We start from the raw sequence: 22,024 nt of genomic DNA on the forward strand, positions 1-22,024 counted from the left end.
TTTCAGATATATAGTGTTCATAGGTTTATTTTATTTTATTATTTTATTATTTTTTTAAGATTTTTTATTTATTTATTCATGATAGTCACAGAGAGAGGAGAGAGGCAGAGACACAGGCAGAGGGAGAAGCAGGCTCCACGCGGGGAGCCCGAGGTGGGACTCAATCCCGGGACTCCAGGATCGTGCCCTGGGCCAAAGGCAGGTGCTAAACCGCTGAGCCACCCAGGGATCCCCCATAGGTATATTTTAAAGCTTTTTTTTTAGATAGTGCTTTATCCTTTTTAAATTTTTTAAATTTATATTTTTAACTTAAAAAAAAATTCAAGTATAATTAACATGTAGTTATTTTCAGGTGTACGATACAATGATTCAACAATTCTGTACATTACTAGTGCTTATCATGATAAATGTACTCTTAATTCCCTTGACCTATTTCACCCATCCTGCCTACCTACATTCTCTCTGGCAACTACCATTCTCTATATTTGAAGAGTCTGTTTTTTTTTTTTAATATTTTATTTATTTATTTATTTATTTATTTATTTATTTATAAGGTTTTATTTATTTATTCATGAGATATGCAGAGAGAGAGGCAGAGACATAGAGGGAGAAGCAGGCTCCATGCAGGGAGCCCGATGCGGGACTCGGTCCTGGGACCCCGGGATCATGCCCTGAGGTGAAGGCAGATACTCAACCACTGAGCCACCCGGGTGTCACTGTCTGTTTTGTTTTTCAAATTCCATATAAGAGTGAAATCATATGGTAATTGTCTTTCTATGACTGATTTACTTCACTTAGCATAATATCCTCTGCATCCATCCATGTTGTTGCAAATGGCAAGATTCGTGGGGTTTTTTTATGGCTAAGTAATATTCTATTGTGTATATTTACCATATCTTCATTATTCTGTCGATGGACGCTTGGTCATCTATTGATGGATACTTGGTTGCTTCCGATTCTTGGCTTTTTTAATTTTATTTTATTTTATTAATTAATTAATTAATTTATTTATTGGCAATTTTATTTTTAATTTTTGGGAAAACCTCTATACTGTGTTCCAGAGTGGCTGCATTAGTTTGCACGCCCACCAACAGTGCAAGAGGGTTCCCCTTGTTCCATGTCCTCGCCAACACCTGTTGTTTTCTAGTGTTGTTAATGTTAGCCATTCTGACAGGTTTGAAGTGGTATCTCATTGTGGTTTTGATTTGCATTTCCCAGATGATGGGCATCTTTTGGTGTGTCTTTTGGCCATCTGAATGTCTTCTTTGTAAGAATGTTGTTTTTATTCATTATTGAGTAGTTATTTAGGTGTATTTTTAATACATGTAGCCAACTGTGCATAATACATATCTAATGCCAGTTACTGTTGTTACTCCAGATTCTTCCATTTACATCAGCCTATGTGAATAGCTGGACAGAAAATTGAAATCTTGTAACTAATTCTGAGTATGAAGTGTAGTGAAAAAGAAAGTTAGGCTGGAAGAAGTAAGCTCATACATGTGACATCACTTTGGTTTCTGCGTTTGCCTAATTGATAGATTTACATCGAGAATTCCATACATATTTTTTATTATCATAGGTGCAGAGTCCAGTGGTGACATGGATGTTCTTCTGACCCATCCAAGCTTTACCTCTGAATCAGCCAAACAGGTATCACAGGATTTATTTATAATCAAATGTGCTAAGTCTTACGCAACAGTGAATATCATTTTCTAAATGGCAGTTGGATATCTCAGAATGAATTTTTGTTTTAATCTTTCTGAAAAGTCAGTTGTACTTTGTACTGATTGAATTCTGTGAAAGGCAGAGTAAGTGGTTGAAAGGGATACATTAAAAAAAAAAAAAAAGCAAGGGATACATAATGGTGTTTTTCTGCAGGGAATTAGGGACAGTCTGATTTTTGAAAAAGAAAGAAATTTAGTAAACATTTCCAGAATTATTTATTATCTATCATGGATATTTCTAAAATATCCAGTATAATATTGAGGTTTTCATTAAGGTAATATTTTTCTATTAAGCAATATTATATTAAGAAACTTTATTCCTATTAGAAAACCCATGAAAGCAAAACATTTGTGATTTTAGAATATATACCTTTTAAAGATGAAGCAGCTAACTTTTTGATTTAATGAAGCAGATAAACACAAATGATGTCTGTTTGGGGGTATCATGATATTGGTGAAGAATGGTGGCTCCTAAAAATATGTTTCATTTGATAAATGAATTTTGTGCTAGAAGAAAAAAGTAGGGATCCCTGGGTGGCGCAGCGGGTTAGCGCCTGCCTTTGCCCCAGGGCGCGATCCTGGAGACCCGGGATCGAATCCCACATCAGGCTCCCGGTGCATGGAGCCTGCTTCTTCCTCTGCCTGTGTCTCTGCCTCTCTCTCTGTGACTATCATAAATTAAAAAAAAAAATAATAATAAAATAAAATAATAAAATAGAAGAAAAAAGTACTTAGAACAGAGGAATACTAGGCATTTCTCCATAGATAATCAGAAAATTCATGTTAAAAATGTTTTCTTATTAATCTTCTTATTTCCTATTTATGTTTCCACAGCCAAAACTGTTACATCGTGTTGTGGAACAGTTACAGAAGGTCCATTTTATTACAGATACTCTGTCAAAAGGAGAAACAAAGTTCATGGTAAGTACTCATTGGAGGTAACACTTCTGAAAAAATACCTTGGAAGACTGTTCAGTAACCATTCTGAGTGTGTGACCTCAGTGCATCTTAGTATTACAGTCAATAAATAGGATATCCATGAAAATATACAGAAAATTAGCAGGATACTACTCCCAGAATATTTTAGTAAAGAATTTTAATTTCCCTATTTGTAAATAATCTGTGCCATTGGAATACATAATTAGGCATAATCTGTTCTTTTTTAAAGATATCTATAAATGACTTTGACACATCTAAGTTTTTCCTTAAAATAGCAAATATTCTCATATTCTCTGACTCAACTTCAGTAAGTGAGATAAGAATTTTCTGAAGAATATTAATCTGTTACAACACCAAAAAAAAAAAAAAAATCTGTCACAACACCAAAGAGAAGAAATTAGAGTATGTGATAAAAACAAATTATGTGGCTTGATAAGCAGAGGAGTTAACAGAGAGACACTTGCAAAGATTTTCACAGTGACATCATGACGAACTGTTAAAATCCTGTAATCTTCTTAGGGAATTAAGCTTTGAAGATTCAAGACAGATGGCAAATGAGTTAAAAAAGAGGTTAATAAGTGTCCCTGCATTGGGGATCCCTGGGTGGCTCAGTGGTTTAGTGCTGGCCTTCGGCTCAGGGCGTGATCCTGGAGTTCTGGGATCAAGTCCCACATCTGGCTCCCTGCATGGAGCCTGCTTCTCCCTCTGCCTGTGTCTCTGCCTCTGTCTCTCTCTCTCTCTCTCTCTCTCTGTCTGTGTCTCTCATGAATAAATAAATAAAATCTTTAAAAAAAAAAAAAGTCCCTGCATAAAAACCAACAGGAAGGCAAATAGCAATCTAGGACTAAGGTAATAAAAAGTTCTCACTTAAATTTGTACTTTTAATCCCCCTTTGCCCAAGTTATATGCCTGAAATGGAAAGAGACTGTGCTTTTGGAGAATGGACATGTTAATATTAGCAAGAGTCTCACTGCATAGATTTGACAGTGGTTTAAACCAACAGTAGAAGATAGTTGAGATAGATCATTGAAATATCCTGTCATTCAGAAAGTAGAATGGTGCTTGCCAGGGGCCTATAGGGAAGTGGTATAGGGAATTACTATGTAACAGATACAGATTTTCAGTTGGGGAGGAAGAAACGTTTGGGAGGTGATGGTGGTGATAGTTGCACAACAATGTGAATATACTTAATGGTATAGAACTGCACACTTAAAAATGGTTAAAATGGCAAACTTTATGTAGTGTATATTTCATCAGACCACAAAAAATCATGTCATTAAATTCAACGTGGTGATTTTAATGGGGTATGAAACTGTATTGCCAAAGTTGGTCACATTTTATAGTGTTTTCAAAAGAATGTTGGGAAAGGTAAAAATTCTAGTCAGTGTTTGGAAGTTAAATCTATGAACTCTTCTTCCAGATCTATCAGATTTTGAGCTTTTACTCTAGGCCCAGGATTATAGACACATGAGATGTTATTAAAAATAGGGCTTATATATGCTCTAGGATATCGTTTTTAAATTGAGATTGATTTTAATTCATTCAAAATGAATGTGCACAAATCTTACATTTAAAGAACAATTCAATCAGATGAAATCCTGAAAATAGCATGTGCTAGACAAGTTGAATTTTTTTTTTTTTTAGTCAGGAAAGTGTCCTGGTATGCCTGGGCATCTCTGTGAAAGGCCCTAGACTTTTACTGGGGAAGCACTTCAGCTCTTTTGAGAGCGACCAAGAAGGTGTTTATGCAATGCAGTAGCAGAAGCACTTCTTCGCAGTCTGAACAGTATTCTTCTATGCTCAGAGGGAGATCCAGAGGAAACATTAGCAGAAGCTAGTAATCCAGCTAGTAAGAATACAAAGAAACAACAAGTTGGTAGGCTGGGTATAAGGTGGAAAGGAAAGGTGGGTAGCCACGAAGATGTGAACATGAAGAGTTGCTGGCAGTGGTGGACTTGGGTAGCTGCTCAGCCATAGAAGAGAAGACTTTTGTCTAGCAGCCCAAATCCAGTGACTTCTGCAAACCACTTTGGTTCAGATCTTATCATACATGTGATATTTGAAAGACTAAGGCCAACTGACCAATCCTAGGCCAGGGCTGGACTTGTGGAAACCTTTGCTCTGGCTGGCCTTTCCAATCTCTCATACTCCTAACAACACATCTACAGCTATTGCCAGAAAGAGAATGCCTCAATTCGATTTCCAGAAGGAAACAGGTTAAAAAAAATAAGCAAGTGGGTTTTTTGTTTTTAAAGTCGAGAAAACTAAGGCCTTTATGTTGTGTCGTAGGAATCCATCTTAGTGAATAGCTTGTGTATGAAGTTTGGATACTGTACATGTGTCTCATATTCTCTGAAGCTTAAAAAATGCCATGTTTGAGCCTGTTTTGACATTTATAATTAGTATATGTTAGGATAAGGAGCAATCCAGTTTAGCTTTCAAATCAATTTATTGTGGAAGCATTAAGAGGTGATTTGTTTCTAGTTGCAAAGAAACTAGATATTCTTATATCATTGAATAGGATGATCCAAAGCAGCCAGTGTGAGGGGAGGAGTCTTGGGGAGGACTTGAGGTAAGGGAGCTAGCCAGAGAGCAGGGCTGGAGCCAGAGCAGTGAGGAGGGGGCGTGTGTATTTAGCAGAAATAGCCAAAAAAGATGAGATCTGTTTCTGAAAGAAATTGGCAGCGAAATGAATTCCACTTACGAAGTGAAATAGAGCTGGGCACCTTGCTGGCTCAGTCAGTGGAGCATGTGACTCTTGATCTCAGGGTTGTGACTTTGAGCCGAATGTTGGGCCTAGAGATTATAAAAAAACAAAACATCAAAGTGGAATCAACCATTTTCATTCCACATCCACTTGATTTCAAAACCTCTTGTTGCTGTAACCACTGACTGCTGTGTTAAACGTATGACCATTCATGTGTTGTTGAAGTACTCCTCAAAACATGAATTCCTTTAAACTAATAGTCACCAAACCTTAGGAAAGCCAAGGTTAATATTCCAGATCTTCTTGTAAAGCCATGATCTTCAGGTAATTGAGTTTTTCTTCCTGTGAATAAAATAGCATTTAGAAGAAAAAAAAATTCCTCTGCATTTAGATACCTGTTTGCTTTATATATGATGAGTACCTTGCATATTAGCATTTTGTACAAGTTTGGCCTGGGATGATTTTCTGTGAAATATCTACAGTAAGGATCCAAGGGACAATAGAAGATCCCTTGACTACCCTGAGGCAATGAAAGAAGCTTTATTTCAGACGCTCAGCATGAAGCTACCCAATTGAAATGCCAAACAAAACTAATCCACTCAACCTAATAAAGAATTTACAATAATACAGAGAAATTCTTTAACATAAGCACTTCAGAAGGAGTGCAGGAAATAAAATGAGCCTTTAGGAAAGGAACAAAGCCATTAGACAAATCCTATTACTGATGTGACAAACAGCAAGATCATTGCCTGTGGCACTCAAACATCCATATCCTCCATATCCGCAAGGTAATACCTCATGGTAATTCCAGATGGAAAGCATTTCTGATCCATTTGAAGGTTGAGTTGGAACTTGTTAATACCTAAGAAGGTTGGTTTCCTATTTTGAAGACAAACAGGTTTCATTTCATCTTTCAGCCATAGCAACAGCTAAAGGAAATACCCATTTTAGATTCTAGTTTTTAATTTTTCTATGTTGTTAAGTGAAAAAGTATACTTTTTAGTGACGCAGGTAGTGAGTCGACTGTTCTTTAGGACCAGCAGCCTGTCCCATGTGTACTTTCTTTGCATGGCATTTGAAACTTTTAATTAGAAATTTCTAATGTCTGTGGCTCTTTTTACATATTTATGGGTTGCTCCCCAGTCCATTATTTTGGCCTATTTTTCTAGAAAAGGAAAAGATGACTAAATAGACTGTGATAACTTTTGTTTGAAAACTGAAGAATGATAATGAAGACTTACTTGTAGAGAAGAAAATGATCCTCTAATTTTCTTATCTTTTAAATTTTTCTTGGGATGCCTGGGTGGGTCAGCCATTAAGCATCTGCCTTCCGCTCAGGTCTTGATCACAGGATCTTGGGATCGAATCCCATATCAGGCTTCCTGCATGGAGCCTGCATCTCCTCCCTCTGCTTATTTCTCTGCTTTCTCTCTCTATGTCTCTCATGAATAAGTTAATAAAATCTTTAAATAAATAGATAAATAAATAAATAAATAAAAAATTTCTCATTTTTCACTTCTCTGTCTTTTCAAATTTCTGGGAGATTTCCTCAATTTTAAACTCTTCTACTTATGCTATTGTGTTTTTAATTTTGATTTAAACCTTTTCCTTAGTTCTTTTCCTATAGCATTCTGCCCTTCATGTATGGAATATTTTCTGTTATCTGAGAATATTACTGTTGGCTCTTCTGTATTCTCCCTGAATTGTAATTGTTTCTTTCAAATTGTTTTCCTGTTTTGGTCTGTGTCTTTCATGTTTGATGCTTTCCCTAATTGGCTCTTATTTAGAAGCACACAAAGGCCAGATCCTTGCCTTCTGTTTCCTGTAGTTCTTCAATTACCACAAAGTATAAGAGGAAGGTGATGACAATATATAGTGCATAGAAAAGCCACTAAAGTTAAAAATGCTGGGGATTATAAAACTGCCTGCATTTAAAGCAAAAGCCTCACACTTAACATTTGATTAAAGTTAAGCCTGCAGTTTAAAAATGTCTTTAAGCATTCTTTGAAATATCCATTTTAGGGTGTTTGCCAGCTTCCCAGTAAAAATGATGAAAAGGAGTATCCACACAGGAGAATTGATATAAGGTATTACTTAAAATTTGTTGCTGACCTATTTTTCCCTTTTCTCTTTCCTTTGTCCTCTGTGTATCTTGGGATTCACATAAATGTCTGAAACCCCCTTTCATTGTGAACTGCCATGTGTTCATGCTATAGACACCACTTAGCCTGAAAATATGTAATGACTGTGCACAGAATTTTTATCTATTTTCTCAGAATTTGCGTCTCATCATGATGCCTTCCACAGCTCAGAAGTAGTTTCCTGCCTGGGGAAAGTTGGTTGTAATACGTGATACCGCTGATACTGCTTGTTTCTCCATACCTTGCACAGTTTAGTTTACTGAAACCTAGACTAACTGCAAGCTTGGAGCAATTTCAACAGTCTACCTAATCATAGTCTCCTCCTTAGGTTTTTAAACCACATAGACTTACTGTAGGTGTTTGTGCCTTTTTGATAAGAGCCCTATTTTTGCCAAATTTGAAATTTTTGGTGAAAGATGTATTTATCTATCTATTTTAGGTTGATACCCAAGGATCAGTATTACTGTGGTGTTCTCTATTTCACTGGGAGTGATATTTTCAATAAGAATATGAGAGCTCATGCCCTAGAAAAAGGCTTCACAATCAATGAGTACACAATCCGTCCCTTGGGAGTCACTGGTGGGTATTTGTGTCTGCATTAGAGATAATCCTGGTCATCTAGAGAGAACAGTTATTTTCAAAGATGCTTTAGGAGTTTTGGTTTCTCTAAAAAGCCTTTGAGTAGTTTTGCCAGTTAATTGTAGTTTCTTTGTATTATGAGTCCCTCAGGCAACAAAAGGGTCTTTAAATCCATAGGTGCTCTCAAGCCTTCAATTGAAGGCCTTGGTGGCAAGAGTTATTTCTAGCTCTATTAGAATGAATTAATGATGGTCAATAAAAAAAATCTCATAGATCTAAAGTGGGTTTTTTTGTTTGTTTTTCATGTACCTCCAAGACTTCTGAAGATACTAGGTATCATTGCTTTTAGTGCCAGAACAAAACTGGTAGCTATGGCCACATGCTTTCTAAAGTTTAGAGTTAAAAACAAAACAAAACAAAACAAATAATAAAGTTTAAAGAGTGGGAGTGCCTGGCTGGTTGGTAGAGCATGCAACTCTTGATTTCAGAGTGTGAGTTCAAGCACACTCTGAAATATACACCCATTTTGGGTATAGAGCTTACTTTAAAAAAATTTTTTAAGGTTCCCTGGGTGGCTCGGCGGTTCAGCGCCTGCCTTTGGCCCAGGGTGTGATCCTGGAGTCCCAGGATCGAGTCCTGCATCAGGCTCCCGGCATGGAGCCTGCTTCTTCCTCTGCCTGTGTCTCTGCCCCTCTCTCTCTCTCTCTCTCTCTCTCTCTCTGTCTATCATGATAAAATCTTTTAAAAAAATAAAATTTAAAAAAAATTTTTTTTAAATAAAAAAAGTTTAAAGAGTAAGAATTGAAAAAAAAATTTTTTTTAAAGAGTAAGAATTGTTTAATCTATGCTAACATTTCACAGTGTCCTGTGTAGTTTATTAATTCTCTACTAGGAAAATGAAGATTTTGTCATTTTGTCCTTGAAGTATAAAACAGGGCTTTCTTCCCTGGTAGATGAAAGCAGTGCTTCTTGAATGTAAATGTGTGTACAGGCTACATGGGGACCTCATTAAATGTGGATTCTAATTGGAGGGGACCCCAGATTCTCCATTTCTAGTAGGTTTCCAGGTAATGCCCTTACTACTAGCCCAGGGACCACATTTTGAGTTGCAAAGGAAACTAACTAGAGTATTTCATATGATCCACGGTGGCTACAGTGAAGATCCAGCAGAGAGGAGAATCATGGATTAGGATCACATCAATGGCCCTAGTTGGGATACTCAGGTTCCTTTTGTAGCACTAGTAATATATGTGACAAAGTTGGAACAAAGGCTCATGTGGAAGGGTCGGGGAGGTCAATATCATGTTTTAGTGGTTTGGTTACCATTTTCTCTTCCTTCTGAAAGTGAGTTCCATATGGCTATCATCCCTAAACCCTCATAACTAAATTCCAAAACTGGTTTGTAAGTAAGTTTCTTTTCTCTGTACTTGTAGGAGTTGCTGGAGAGCCTCTGCCAGTGGATAGTGAGAAAGACATCTTTGACTACATCCAGTGGAAATACCGAGAACCCAAGGATCGGAGTGAATGAGGCCATTCTTCTCAGGCCAGCCCAGCTCAGTTGGAGTCTTAATTTATTTCTTAACCTTTGCTATGTAAGGGTCTTTGGTGTTTTTAAATGATTGTTTCTTCTTCATGCTTTAGCTTGCACTGTAGTCAATAAAGCCTCTAGTACTATTATCAGATGTTCTTATTTTATTAGCAAATATGTATCTTCACAATCACACTTTACTAAGGTTTTAGTGGAGAGAAGAGATGTTAGCAGTGTTCAATGGGAATTTTTATTTTCTCCTTTTCTGCTCTTCTGTTATAAACCACATTACCCTATTACCTTTCCTCCTATGTATTAATTTACAGATTAATTAGAGACCAGGCACTGGAAGATGGTTCAATATGCTTTAGACATTAGGGACCTTCATAAATTTAATTTTTTTCTTTGGTTGGTTTGGCCCCATATTCAATTTTGTCCTATATACTTCCTATATACTTAAAACCTAAGAGCAGGTATGTGCTTTATTTCTTAAATGCAATCTAAAATCGTTATAACTCATCAGAGAGAGCTTCCCTAAGCAAAACCACTTCTAATATGCACCCACATGTACAAAACATGGCCTCTTCAGCTTCAACAAAAATTTTACTTATTCACCCTAGTTTTCCTCCAAGGCAACGTTTAAGTTTAAATGGTCAAGTATATAAGTTGAAATGTTCCTTGAAAGCTCTACTTTTGAAATTATATAAATGTAATGTGTAGAATTAAATTAATATGATTAAATTAATATATTTTCATATAAACCATGTATTTGGTTTTATAAACCATGTAATTTGTTTTATATAGAATTTTTACATATTTAACATTATATAAATATAAAATATAAAGTTATCAAATGATTAAGTAAAGCTATTGAAAGTAAAAACACTCCTTGAAGGCCCTAGCTTTGAAATAATGTAATCTACATAATTAATATAACTAGGTTATAATATAATTTAATGTTATAATTTAATAAAATAATTCAATGTAATATAAATTACATAATGTAAAATTACATGTAATTTATATAATATAAATATGTAATATAAATATTAATTTGTATAATTAAAAGTTATATAAATATAAAATGTAAAAAGTTATCAAATGATTAAGTGAAGCTATCAAAAACAAAGTATGTGCAAATGCTTTGTAACTTGCAAAGGACTATACACACATAAAATACTGCCTTTTGAATTTCATTTCTTTATTAACCAAATTATTTTGTAGTGAAGGGCATTTCCCTTACAAGAAATGAAAGACAATAAGAGGGATTTTAAGGAAAAATTTTTTTTCTTTACTGTGATAATTTTCACTGGTAAGATAAGAATTAACTGCAGAGACCATCACTTATTTTCCCCATAAGCTACTGTCAGGTTACTAAAATTTCACCAGAAATTATGTAAAGATTTATTTGAGTCACTAAGTCAAACGAAACTTTTCTGTAGAATCCCATGACTTTTCTGCAGAAATAGACAAAAAGCCCACGCCAGTTTTCCCTCCTCACAAGGCAGCATCTCACAGTGCTCTGGGTCTATCTCAGTTGCTACCAGATTTGATTTATAGAGATATTTGTATAAAAGATTTTTAAATTAATGTCTGAGATTTCTGTTTGAATACAATAAGGAGTTGTCTTTATTTTGAAGTATTTACAGCTTTTTAGATTTTTTGGCATACTCTTAACCGCGCAATTTGTCGGTTGCCAGTTACTTGATTTCGACATAACAGTCCAGGACCACAGTCACAGCGCTGGAAGATTTCTGGAGCTTGAGCAGTATCTTTCTGCCCTCTCCTAGAGCAGACCTGTCCCTCCAAGAGGACTGGCTTACAAATTTTAGTCCAAAAATGACGAGCACAGCAAAGTCCAGCTCTGCAGTCAGAAGTCCTAAGACATCTTTCTCCCTCTTGCCCTGTAACAAGATTCATATGGGCTGTTACCACAAATGGGGAAGATGGCAAATGGGAGCATTGTTATTGGGATGAGATGTAGGATCTAGAGCTGAAGGCTACAAAGTACAAATATAAGCAGCAAGCAGGTCTCCCAGAGCTAGATCTTACACTAAAAATAGACAAAATGAGGGATGCCTGGGTGGCTCAGTGGTTGAGCATCTGCCTTTGGCTCAGGGTGTGATCCTGGAATCCCAGGATTGAGTCCCACATCGGGCTCCCTGTGGAGAGTCTGCTTCTCCCTCTGCCTGTGTGTGTTTCTCCTCTTCTCTCTGTGTCTCTCATGAATAAATAAAATCTTAAAAAGAATAAAAATGCATCTACTTTCATTTTTATTTTGCTTACTGAGGAGCTAGAAAGGGAAATCTGCGTTTGTTAAATTACAGACTATAAAAGGTGTATGTGTTAAAATTCACTTAAAGATTTTTTTGCTCACTAGTTCATTATTATGGCTAGTCCCCTGCCCTCTGGACTGGCTGACTGCCTTGTGCTACTCCCTTTGTGGTCTCCAGAGCTGTGGATAGAGACAGATTAGAAACTGTGTTTCTGGATTGGGGAGTTGGGTTCAGCCTATCCCTAAAAGCCTAAGAGGAAGAAATGTTTTTCTTTTTTCTTTTTTAAGATATTATTTATTTATTTGAGACAGAGAGAGAGCACAAGCAGGGGGAGGGGCAGAGGGAGAAGCAGACTCCTCATGAAGCAGGGAGCCCCACGGGCTAAATCCCAGGACCCTGAGATCATGACCCAGCTGAAGGCAGACACAACCAACTGACCACCCAGGCGCCCCAGGAAATGCTCTTTAAAAAAAAAACAAAAAACACAAAAGTGTTCAGAATGTTTCTCTTACCCCTACTGCCTTGTGATTTAATATTTGGCTTCCTTTTGGGTTTGTTTTCCTGAATTGGATGCTCAGTTGTTCCTTTTGTGTCCACATCATCTTGGTCATCGATCTGTCGTTCCAATATTGGCGCTCTATCTTCCATCATCGTACAAGCATCTGAGACAACCAGGTGTGGTTAGAGTTATTAGCTTCAAGGATTAGAACCACAGACATGCTAATTATTACACTGTTACACAGTTTAGCCCTGCCTCTGCCTTGAGTTTATGTATAACTTTCATGATTTCTGGGACATATGCACTAAATGTACATATGGCAGAGAAAGCAGTTAAGTAATTAGTGGAATCCAAGTGAAAATGAAAGAATTTGAAAGATTCCAACTTGAACCCTTCTTTTAAAATCATCTCTAAGTTGTTGACAAAAATGGTGGCTAGGAAAAAACTATTTTGTTGCATTGAGAAAAGGCAGCTGCATAAATTACTTCAAACGTGAATCCAGGAAACCTTCAGAGAGGGCCTATCATGGATCATTCTAGCCTATGAGACTTGGATGCAGTCTTCAGTTTAAAGCCACTGCTCACAGGGGCACAGCAGTCCTGCAAGTGTTTGTGGTAGCTCACCATTCAAGCAGAGCATTCCAGGGCAGCACATGGCACTACGTTGGCACCTCCTCTGTAACCCACGACACGTAGCACAGAATGGCTTCTCCTCTTGAGGTTTGAGGCAGAATTTTCTAGAACTGCAGTCCTTGTCAGACAGGCACTGTGAACCCTGTTAGGAAAAACTCGTCACGGAGCTGGGGAATCCAACAAGATGTAAGATGACTTTTCATTCCAAGTGGGAGGTGAAGGAAGCAAAATCATAATGGCACTTCGAATGCAGTGACAGACCTTCAGTGGCACCTTAATTTTTCACTATAATCGGTTTTCTCCCACAAATGGCAGATCAAATCTCCAGTGAAGAAACCTGTGTGCTGCAAAGGTTGTTTTCGAAAAATTGTCCTACTTTTAACACTCAGGATTTAATTTCCTTGTGCCCTTGGTGAAAGTGGAAGAAAACATTTTCCCATGAATGAGATTTTTGATTCAGACCTATTACCCCTAGAAGTTGTGCTACCCTTTCAGTAAGTGTAAGGCTAGTGTTTGTGCCATTCGGATTTGGCGTTTTAAGTCTAGTGAGCCACAGCAACCTCTGCGTCCCCGTGCCAGCCAGCCCCTCGGTGAGCCTTCCCCCAGGGCACTACCCCCTGCCCCCTGAGCTGTGCTTTACCTTACGAGCCCCTTCAGCAAAGCTCTTGATGTTGTTGAAGTCCAGAACCAGAGCTCCCAGGGGGGCGCAGAACCAGCTGAGCCCCAGCAAGACCACCACCACCATCCTTTAATCCCCTTGACCTTCTCAGACCTCTCGACAACCTCCAAACAGGGCCGCTTTAAACCCACAAGAGGGCAAATGGAAACCTGACAGGTCGTCTGGAACTGCTTTTCCTGGAGGAGAAGCAAATCCTTCTCTGTGTAAGGTATGTGAACTAGGATGAGCAGGATCCTATTTATACCAGATGTGCCCCCTCAGCTCTCCTTGCCCCCCCGCCCCCGCTGCCCCTCCTCCATTTCCTTCCTCGTTTGCCCCACACAGGCTTCAACAAATCCCTTTAAATCTGTTTGATCAATAGTTCAAAACAAAGACTCGATAGACGGAGAGAAGGGGCAGGGCCAAGGCAGCTTCTCCTCCAGGGGTTGAATCCCTCTTAATTATTGCATATCAAAGTTAGTTCAAAGGGTTAGCAGAAGAGCAGGATGTCTGTATCAAAGGCAAACTCTGATAATCACCTGCACTTCCTACCTTCAGTAATCCTTTGCGGGTGGAGGGAGTCTGTTCTAAGATCTGTTTTCGCAGTTAATTGTGCTCAAAGAAAGAATGAATCATATTGGCCAATGTGGCTACAGAGGATGCCAAAAAGTAATGAGCTACAAAATGTCCCAAGAAGCTTTAAACTCTGCTTCAGATAGTGAAGACAGATAGAAAGGAGAGAAAATGCCTTCTGATTAGCTCTGGCATCCAGATGTAAAAACTCCAATAGCTTAAAAGCTGTGAACATAATAGCACCTGTTCCGATTCAGTGTTAATTGGAAAATAATCCTTCTTAAACTGCAAATTGAACTACTTGAAGCCAAGGTTATTTAATTAGGAAATTAGTGAGATTTATAACAGTGCACCCCCCTTCTTTTCTTGATGGTGGGGATAATCTCAGCAAGTCCATTTTATGCAGATTCATACAATTCAATAGGAAGCGTCAGATGCATTTTATGTGCAATGCATTTAATTTGCATTGCATTGTGTTAAATGGACTTGAGCAGAACAATCCTCCAAGTCTCTAGCTGATTTCAGGTGGGATTTCATTCATTTTCAATGTTCCTAATTTGAATTTTTAAAAATATCTGCTTCATCCCTTTTTGTCTCTCTCTCTCTCTCTCTTTTTTTTTTGGTCTGCCAGACTGTTGGAGAAGTCAAATCATTTAGACCCATGCTTATCATTGCCTAAGTATTTTTGCAGTAGAACGATCTAGATCTGGGTCAAAATATTTCCCTTTTTTGACTCTTTGTTTTCATTGTCTTCAGTGTAGATTCATCCCGGTGTCTCAGGTGTAAAGGGCTGTTTAAAATATAAAAATACACGGTGGTGGGCAGTGTGTCTAGCTGGCTGGCTTAGAAGGGCATGCGACTCTTGATCTTCAGGTGATGAGTTGAGCCTCATGTTGGGTGTAGACTACTTACATAGATAAGAACGTAAAATCTAAAAATGCAGAGATCCCTGGCTGGCTCAGTTGGTGGAGCATGTGACTCTTGATCTTGGAGTTGTGGATTTGAATCCCACACTGGGTATAGAGATTACTTAAAATTGAAATCTTTGGGATCCCTGGGTGGCGCAGCAGTTTAGCGCCTGCCTTTGGCCCAGGGCGGGGTCCTGGAGACCTGGGATCGAATCCCACGTCGGGCTCCCGGTGCATGGAGCCTGCTTCTCCCTCTGCCTATGTCTCTGCCTCTCTCTCTCTGTGTGACTATCATAAATAAAAATTTAAAAAAAAATTGAAATCTTTAACAACAAAAACAGCAAAATCTAAAAATGCGGTTTCTAAGCCATAATGGCAGTCTGGGTATTACTCCAGAACATCAACACATTGAAATGTATCTCAACACTCCATGCAATGGGAGCATTCCCAGTCCTGAGTAATTTAGCAGCCCCTGAACTGAGGCTCCCTTCTCTTGGTTCTGTCTTGGGCTGGGGCTGCTTGTCCACCACCCAAATGGTTCATGGGAACTACTTCTGCTAGTACTCCTTTTTTTTTTTTTTTTCTGCTTCAACTGAAAAACATCAAACACTCTTTGATAGTACGATAAGCCTGGTGACTAGGTGTGTTACAGGATTTTTTTTGAAGTTGGACAATTATGACCAAGGATAAAGGAGAGAACCCCCAGGGTTCCTTCTCTGCTGGGGATCTTTGCTTCCTGTTACCTAACTGAAGAGAGTCTCAGGGCACCAAAGGCCTCTGGCAATTAACACAGACAAAAGGACTGATGGGAAATCCTGTAACAGCAGAAACACTCATCGAGCACTGAGCACTTCATATGTAGCAGAACTTATGGTTAAATGTTGGAAATAACAAAACAGTCCTTGGCTGTGAGGAGCTAGTGTCTGGTCAGAAGACATAAAAAATATCTAGGGATGATTCCATAATATAACAAGCACTAAGATAAAGGCATCAATGCAGAGCTGTAGGATCACTGAGGAGGACATATCTAGACCTTCTGGAGAAATAAAGAAATGCATCTACAGAGGAGGTAATATTTGAGCTGGGTTTTGTGGGATACATAGGCGTTTCCTGGGTCCAGAAGTAGGGAATGGTCTCAGCCCACGCTCAGAGGGTGAAGCATGCGGAGGGACAGGGGGATGCACTTCAATGCTAGGGAGAGATTCTGTGTGGCGGGCGCAGGTGGTGGAGAGACAAGCTGAGGCTAGACTATTAAGACACCTGATATACCATCCAAAGAAACTGGATTTTATTCTCCATGCAATGTAAATCAGAGACATTGAGGTTTGAAAATGGCATGACCTCTGGACACCTGGGTGGCTCAGTGGTAGAGGGCATGATCCTGGGGTCTTCGGATGGAGTCCTGCATCTGGCTCCCTGCTCCACAGGGAGTCTGCTTCTCCCTCTGCCTGTGCTCTGTCTCTCAAATAAGTAAGTAAGTAAGTAAGTAAGTAAGTAAATAAATAAATAAATAAATAATTTTTAAAAAAGAAAGCAAGAAAGCGGTACTGGCCACAATGTAGAGCAAGGGTTGTGGAGGGTGAAAGGGGGTGCTGAGCCATCACTTAGGTCTCAGTTGCAACCACCCAGTGATGAGGAGGTGGTCCAATATGAAACAGTGGCACAGTGGTGATGAGAACTGTGCAAAGGGTGGGATTTTGAAGTCGAACCCGCATCGCTTGATGTAGCAGGTGGAGAGTGAGTGGGAAGGGGTTGCTGAGAGAACTTTGCCATTTCTAATTTCACACCCTGGGTGGACTATGGTGTCTCTAAAGCAGAGAATTCAGGGTGACAAGCAGGTCAGGGAGTCAGGGTGGCTGTTGGCCATGAGGAAAGCTATCCAGCTCATCAAGTTTTTGCTGGATATCTAATATTGAGATACTTTCCATGAGCAATGCCCTCCATCTTGCCTCCCACAGACAGAGGGGAGGAGAGGATGCACACACCAGACCCCGGAGGGTTACAAATAGGACATGGGACAGGACGGAAAAGCAGTTTTCTCTGCCTCTGCACTGAGAGAGGACAGGATTTGGGGTCAGGCCAGTTGGTTTCGATCACAAGGCTGGCCTCTCCTATGACCCCACAAAACCCATCTCCCCCATGCATCCACCTACTTGTCATGGCCCTTGCAAAGCTTTATGGTAATTGTCTTCTTATTTGTCTGTACAGCTAGATGATAAGCTCTGTGAGGCAGGGCCATCACTGTTTCATCTTGATGACGTCATGCGTTGAGAGCCTGGCTCTCAGTATGTGATAGATGGATGCACAAATAAATGTAGTAACTTTGTGGCATTGGGCAAGTTACTTCCCTGTTCCAGGCCACAACCTCCCCAACTGGAAGCTGGCACCATCTCTTCTATAATGACTACGTTTTGAGGTTTCAATATGGGACTACGTGTGAAGGCCTGGTACAGTGGCTGGTGCTCATAACACTAAACGAGTGTCTTTACTTATTTTCTGGGCCAGAACTTTCCATTGTCACATAAACTTCGGTACCTGGCAGATAACACATGGCCCTTCTGTGGCAGGTGCTCCATAGATCTTTGTTAGATCCAGTTCACCAAGGAAAAATCTCCCTTAACCTAGGGGCTTTTTGGCAACAGGTCTGCTATTTCTAGGTCTCCTAAAAAGCCAGAGCAATTTTGAGGAAAGTAAGAATGTGAAGTGTAGTGTCATGTGGAATTTAAGAAACAAAACAGAGGAGCAGAGGGGAAGGGAGGGAAAAATAAAATGAGATGAAATCAGAGAGGAAGGCAAACCGTAAGAGACTCTTAACTCTAGGAAATAAACTGAGGGTCGATGGAGGGGAGGGGGTAGGGGGATGGGGTAACGGGGGGGGGGGTGAGTGTTAAGGAGGGCATGTGATGGAACGAGTACTGGGTGTTCTATGCAACTGACTAATCACTGAATTCTACCTTTGAAACGAATAATACACTATGTGTTCATTAAATGAATTTAAATTTTAAAAAGAGAAAAGAATGTGAAGTCTCCCTAGAAAATGGCTTTTGGTATATTTTCAAATCTGCCAAGGCTGCTGGCTAATGAATAATTGCGGCGTTCCTCCGCTGAGATGCCAGCTACTGAAATGAGATGCCCTTTGGCAGCATGGACCATGAAGCTGCAGCTCAATTATTTGGGGATTAGAGATGATGAGCCAGGGGAGGAGGATGGCCGGGAGAGGTGACAAGGGAGAGGACAGCTCTACAAATGTTTCTGCGACAAAGGCCTTTCCTCTCTCCTGCATCAGGGCCCCAACCTCACAAAGGCAGGTGCGGAGGCCCCGTTCTTGCAAAGGCACCCGATGTGCCCCGCTGAGCAGCCCCAGGAGCCAAGCAGACCCCAGGAGCTCCAAGGGCCAGGCCACCGAGCAACCCTCTCGGCAGGTTGGCCCAGCTGTTGCCATCCTGACGCCCCTGGCAAGGATTAGGGGTTCCCTGGAAATCTCAGGCTGGTCCTCTCACTTCCACAGGGAGCATCTGGGCCAAAGGAACACGATCCAGATGGAGAACCACAGACGAACTCGGAAGAAATGCCCCCCAGTGATGCCCGAGACCCCGCTTCAGCTCTGTGGGTCTGCAGCCCTCTGCCCGGTGGCAGGTGACTCACAGTGCTCCCCGGGAGGGCCGACACCTGTATCCTCCCCGGTGACAGCTGCTCTAGCTGCAGTCAAAGGCAGGCTGTCAGCGCCCGTGATTTATATGTGCTCGGGAATGGAAATTTCTATTTGTTATGGCTCCTGTGTCAAAACCAGTTTGATGTCCATAAATTTTGCTTTCTTTAAAAGGAAATCAAAGTGGCTGAAACAAGTGGGTCTTTGGCAGAATCTCAGAGGAAACATTCAATAAAATGAAAGATGAGAGGGGCATGTCGAGGGGAGCCGGCGACTGCAGGGTGTCATCACGGAGCTGCTGTAAACTGTAGGGTTTGGTTCCGGGAGGTCAGGAGGTAAAGCTGAGGAGGATCCTGTCAGATGTCGGGAGCTGAGCATGGGGCAGCACCCAGAGGCAGCGGTGGAGGCCGGGAGACAGCCTTCTGGGCTCTTCCCTGACGGTGTGGCCTTGGCTGGGCCGCATGGCCTCCCAGCATTCTGGGAGTGCGCTGCGGATCCTGGACACCGTGTCACTCAGCCCCAGGAGACACCGTTCGACCTCTTCTGTGGGAAGTGCCCCTTCCAGAGCCACCCTGAACGATGGTACTGGGACCTCCTTTTCCAGCGGCGACAGCCTCAGAGCTCCTCTGACCCTGTGGCACGTGTCTAGCCAGGAGCAGCTCGGGGAGTCCACGTGCTTCCTTCTTCAAGAATATGCGCTGCCTTCTTTTTTATTTAAACAAAGTAGATGAGGTTGTGTGTGACTTCATCAACCCAAATGCTGTGCACCCTATCTTGTTCCCCGGGCACATTCCATACCTGTGTTAGTCCATTCAGCCTGCTACCACAAAAATACCACAGATCGGGGTGCTGAGAAACAACAGAAGTTTATTTCTCCCAGTTCTGGAGCCTGGGAGTCCAAAATCAGGATGCCCCGATGGCCAGGTTCAGGCCTGGTTCCTGGCCTCCTAAATGGCCATCTCCTCATGTGGCAGAAGGAGAGGGGAAGCTCTCTGCGGTCTCTTTTATTCAAGGACGCGAATCCCATTCCTGAGGGCTTCACCCTCTTGACCCGGCACCTCCCAAAGGCCTTGCCTCCTAAAACTATCCCATCAGGCATTAGGATTTCAACAGAGGAATTTGGAGCACAGGCAGTCAGACCCCAGCACAGACGTATCAGGCTGTGCAAAACATGGGGGTGGGGATGAGGTGGGGGCAGGGCAGGGTGACAACAGATACTACTATGAAAAGGCAAGAAAAAATGAAAGAGCTGACCATGTCTCAATACATATTAGTTGGAAAATGTCACAGTGGCTTTCATGGACCAGCGCAGGAGTTGGGGAGCTAGGACGTGGGCATATTGGGCAAGCTGTGGCAGGGCTGTTCGGGCTCTGTGAGGGTGATGCCCTTTCATCCATGCCACTGCGTTCTCCAGCAGTAGTCTACTGAGCATGCGTAAAATTTTGGTGGGTTCTTTTTTTTTTAACTGAATATTTATGTTTCTAGTTCACCACTGACTTCTTGAGGCCCTTTCAGCCTTTTGGTGGCCTGCAGCCTCTTCCCAGGACAAAACAGGTTCTGCCATCTTTTGATCTAGAGCCTAGGATGCAGACCAAACTGGGTCTGATTCTTTGCCCTCAAAAGTAGGGGGTGACTCCCGTGGTGATGGGGTACCCCACACCTGCCTGCAGTCCCAATTCCGAAGAAGCATGTTGTGAAGAATGAGTGGCTATCACGACTATAGCTAACAATACTGTGCTGTGTCCTTGGAAGTTGCTATGACAGTAGAGCTTTAATGTTCCTACCATAACAACAGGATGATAATTATGTGAGATAAAGGGTATGTTAACTAACCTTATTGTGGTAGACATCTGCTATATATAAGAGTACCAAATCATCACATTGTACTCCTAAACGTACACCATGTTACACGTCAATTATATTTTAGAGACACTAGAAAAAGAAGGAATGCCAACCCATGAGCTCTGCATACATGGGCTCTGGAATCCCCTCGTGGAGGGGCGAATCTGCTTGCCTTGAATTTCCCTGGGGTGTTCTCCAGGGGGCCCACCTAGTTCTAGTACCCTTCCCCATTGGAGTCACCCTTCCAGGGGAAGTCTTCATCTGGTGACTTCATCTCCCCGGGTGTCGTGACATATATCATTCACAGGCTGTGATCTAGCCTCGTCTGGCCAGGCTCCCACCCTGGATGAACCTTGGAGGTGGTCCAAGCCTCCTCACAAGTTTGGCCGGGGAAAGCCATCTGTGGCTGGAGCCCTCTGGGGGGTTCTACTTGACCCCCTCAGAGGGGGTCTACTCCTGGCAGATGCCTTGGGGGATCTACTCCTGGCAGTCTCTATGTTAAAAATGAAGACACTGAGGTTCAGAGAGGTCAAGTAATTTACCCAAAGTCACATGGCTTGTGGATTGCAGAGAGATGTAGGATTCGAACCATTAGTTTTCTGGTTCTAAAGTTTAATTTTTCCTCTACACCACACTACATTGTTTGGTACCTTAAGTCCAAACATCAAATCACTTGAAATGTTGCTGTATATTCACTGAGAAATAAAATCACAGGAAACACTGCCAGTTGCCATATTTGGGTTACATACAACTGTAGGATTATGTTACCTTTCCCCTAAATTATCCTTTATGGAAATGTGATTACAGTGGTTAAGATTAAATAACTTGCAGGGTTTTTTTTTAATTTAAGATTTCTATTTATTTGAGAGGGAGACAGAGAAAGGGAGAGAGAGTACAAGCAGGGGAGGGACAGGGGGAAAAGCAAGACTCCCTGTTGACCAGGGAGCCTGAAGCTGACACAATTCCAGGATCTTGGGATCACACCTGAGCCAAAGGCAGATGCTAAACTGGATGAGCCACACAGGTGCTTTTTTTAATTAAAGATTTTTATTTATTAATAACTTTCAGTTTGTGTCAACCAGGCCCTAATCTACATGTGGCACACTGACAAAACTGGTTTCCTCATAAAGACAACTTGCAAAGATTTAAGGGTGACCTTTTGACATTTGAGGCAGACTGTAACTTTCGTAGGGAAGCTCCCAGACACACCATCCAATCCTCTAGGATTCATAACTGTGTTCAATCCTTGTGAAGAATTTGCATGAAGCCCTGGGGAGCAAGAAGAGTGCAGGGTTCATCACCCTCATCATCACCATCATCAACAAGTCTAGTGTACACTAGCAGGTTTAGCTTTGCTTTTACTTTGATT

General features: G+C 40.9%; 2 protein-coding genes across 2 annotated transcripts in view; one reads left to right on the forward strand and one right to left on the reverse strand.

Moving 5' to 3' along the window:
• The window catches only part of POLB (DNA polymerase beta), a 29,604-nt gene extending 19,837 nt beyond the window's left edge, over positions 1–9,767 (forward strand). Inside the window, exons 10-14 of the mRNA XM_041753686.1 lie at positions 1,580–1,650; positions 2,559–2,645; positions 7,393–7,457; positions 7,951–8,090; positions 9,524–9,767. Of these exons, the coding sequence (XP_041609620.1) occupies positions 1,580–1,650; positions 2,559–2,645; positions 7,393–7,457; positions 7,951–8,090; positions 9,524–9,618 (458 nt within the window). The 3' untranslated portion in view covers positions 9,619–9,767. The remainder of the gene's footprint in view (positions 1–1,579; positions 1,651–2,558; positions 2,646–7,392; positions 7,458–7,950; positions 8,091–9,523) is intronic.
• A 735-nt stretch (positions 9,768–10,502) lies between these two features.
• DKK4 (dickkopf WNT signaling pathway inhibitor 4) lies at positions 10,503–13,770 on the reverse strand. Its single transcript, XM_041753687.1, has 4 exons — positions 13,666–13,770; positions 13,017–13,167; positions 12,407–12,556; positions 10,503–11,522 (listed from the first exon to the last, which is right to left on the reverse strand). Exons 1-4 carry the CDS (start codon positions 13,768–13,770, stop codon positions 11,272–11,274), a joined length of 657 nt encoding a protein of 218 aa, XP_041609621.1. The 3' UTR covers positions 10,503–11,271.
• Positions 13,771–22,024: the final 8,254 nt, after the last annotated feature.

This window comes from Vulpes lagopus, chromosome 4 (assembly GCF_018345385.1).
Source record: "Vulpes lagopus strain Blue_001 chromosome 4, ASM1834538v1, whole genome shotgun sequence".
Lineage (NCBI taxonomy): Eukaryota > Metazoa > Chordata > Mammalia > Carnivora > Canidae > Vulpes > Vulpes lagopus.

Excerpts from the sequence above, each read along its gene's own strand:
- DKK4 (XM_041753687.1), bottom strand. The coding sequence starts at position 13,770 with ATGGTGGTGGTGGTCTTGCTGGGGCTCAGCTGGTTCTGCGCCCCCCTG. Across the intron at positions 12,557-13,016 it reads TGGAATGCTCTGCTTGAATG|ATGCTTGTACGATGATGGAA; the intron begins GTGAGCTACCAC and ends TGGTTGTCTCAG. Across the intron at positions 11,523-12,406 it reads TAAATCACAAGGCAGTAGGG|GGCAAGAGGGAGAAAGATGT; the intron begins GTAAGAGAAACA and ends ATCTTGTTACAG.